This window comes from Poecile atricapillus, chromosome 12 (genome assembly GCF_030490865.1).
Source record: "Poecile atricapillus isolate bPoeAtr1 chromosome 12, bPoeAtr1.hap1, whole genome shotgun sequence".
NCBI classification, from domain to species: domain Eukaryota; kingdom Metazoa; phylum Chordata; class Aves; order Passeriformes; family Paridae; genus Poecile; species Poecile atricapillus.
Window position 1 is genome coordinate 12,487,212 of NC_081260.1, and position 1,879 is coordinate 12,489,090.

The 1,879-nt window shown below is 50.7% G+C and overlaps 1 protein-coding gene across 1 annotated transcript; it reads left to right on the forward strand.

Annotated features, from left to right (window-relative positions):
- LOC131583382 (nyctalopin-like) lies at positions 1 to 1,287 on the forward strand. The gene has a single exon (XM_058847398.1). It carries the CDS (start codon positions 1 to 3, stop codon positions 1,285 to 1,287), a length of 1,287 nt encoding a protein of 428 aa, XP_058703381.1.
- The last annotated feature ends 592 nt before the right edge of the window (positions 1,288 to 1,879 follow it).

Consider the following 1,879-nt stretch of genomic DNA (forward strand, 5'->3'; position numbering starts at 1 on the left):
ATGTTCTTTCTTGTTATATTTATATTTACTTGTGCAGCAAAGGCTGGGCTGAGTCTGAATGTCTCCAATTCATGCCCAAGCATGTGCCAATGTACACCTGAAGAGACCATCCTCTGCAACAGAGCTGGACTGAAAACCCTACCTGGAGAAATAGCAGCATCCACCATCTCTCTAAACCTCTCCAACAATTATTTGCGGATTCTCAACACCAACACCTTCAGAAACCTGACTTTCCTTCACAGCCTCTGGCTAGATGGGAACAATCTGACTTTCCTGACCCCAGGAACTTTCCATGCTCTCAGCAGGCTGCAGGAGCTGCACCTCAGCAGGAACTCACGCCTCACCTACCTGCACGCAAACACTTTCAGAGGACTATTAAACCTCATCAGCCTGGATTTGTCCCACTGCAATATCTTTGAAATCCACCCACTTCTTTTTTCACACTTGCCTTCCTTAGAAAGGCTTGATTTAGCCTCCAACAACATGCGGTATGTCCCGCAAGCCTTCAGGAACCTCTCCAGCCTCACGAGGCTGTCCCTGGAGGGCAATCACATAGAAGCCATCGGCAGAGATTCCCTGAAGGACCTGGAAACCCTGTACGATCTGAATCTCAGGAGGAATCGGATATGGATCATCCAAAATGGGGCTTTTGCAAAGCTTCTCAGATTGGGCATGTTAAATTTAGGACACAACTTCATCGCTGATTTGCCTAATCAGCTTTTTGAAGGCTTGATCCAGCTCAAGACCATGCACCTCGAAGCCAACAGAATCACGGCTGTCGACTGCACCTTCAGACACCTGCTCAACTTGAGAAGCCTGTACCTGAACAACAACCAGATCTCCTCCATCTCAGACTCTGCTTTTTTATACCTAAACAAGCTGCACTTCCTTCACCTGAGCAGAAACAACCTCAGCTCCCTGCCCACGCGCTCGTTCGCCGAGCTGACCAAGCTCAAGTACGTGTTCCTGTCCCACAACCCCTGGAGGTGTGACTGCAGCATGCTCTGGTTCTGGCGCTGGACAGCCACACGCCGGGCTGTCATCCAGGGGCTGGACTGTGCCTTCCCTGGCCCTCCCAACACAACAGCACCCGAGGAGCCCCGTGCTGGGGACCTGGGGGACTGCACGGTGCCACTGGAGCTGCCCAGGGAGGACAAGTGTGGGGTGGCTGGGACCAGCGTGGCTCCCAGGCCCCCCGCTCTGCCCAGCCAGCTCATCCTGCTGGCACTTGCCTGCCACACGTGGTACAATGAGAGGGGCTGGGGCACCGTGGTGGCCACGTTTTAATGGTGTTTCAATTATACAGCGGAGGCTACGTACTTATTTTCTTGAAATTTGTTTATGGACAATGGTTTGCATGACAGGTGGGTTTTATATGGAAATAAAGGGATTTTATTATATAGGAATAAATTATTTCATTCATGGGCAATACTCTAATCTGAAATGCTAACATAAAAATTCAATGCAAATGCTCACCTTGGCAAGTTCAGGGCTGGGGCTTGTGCTGGTGATGTGGGGCTGGGAACCATGTTCCCTTCTGTCCTCCCCATTTCCCAACTGACCACAGCCAGGTGTGACCTCCCTGGGAGGGGCTGCCTTCCTCTGCCCAGCCCACCTGGGCATATTGTGAGTACTGCTGAAATAGGAATAAATTGCATGTGCAAGGACATCCTTGGAATCCTTAGAAAAAGCCCAGTCCATCAGCACTGCTGTGAGCATGTGGTGCCTTCCCACAGCAGGAACATGGGAATCTCTGCTGTTAGGATGTAAAACAGTGCTGGAGGTGTAAAATGTAAAACATTTTATCACTCAGCTGCTCCTCACAGCACTGAACCTCAGCTAACATGGCCCTGCATTTACCCCTGCAGAGGTCAAGTGT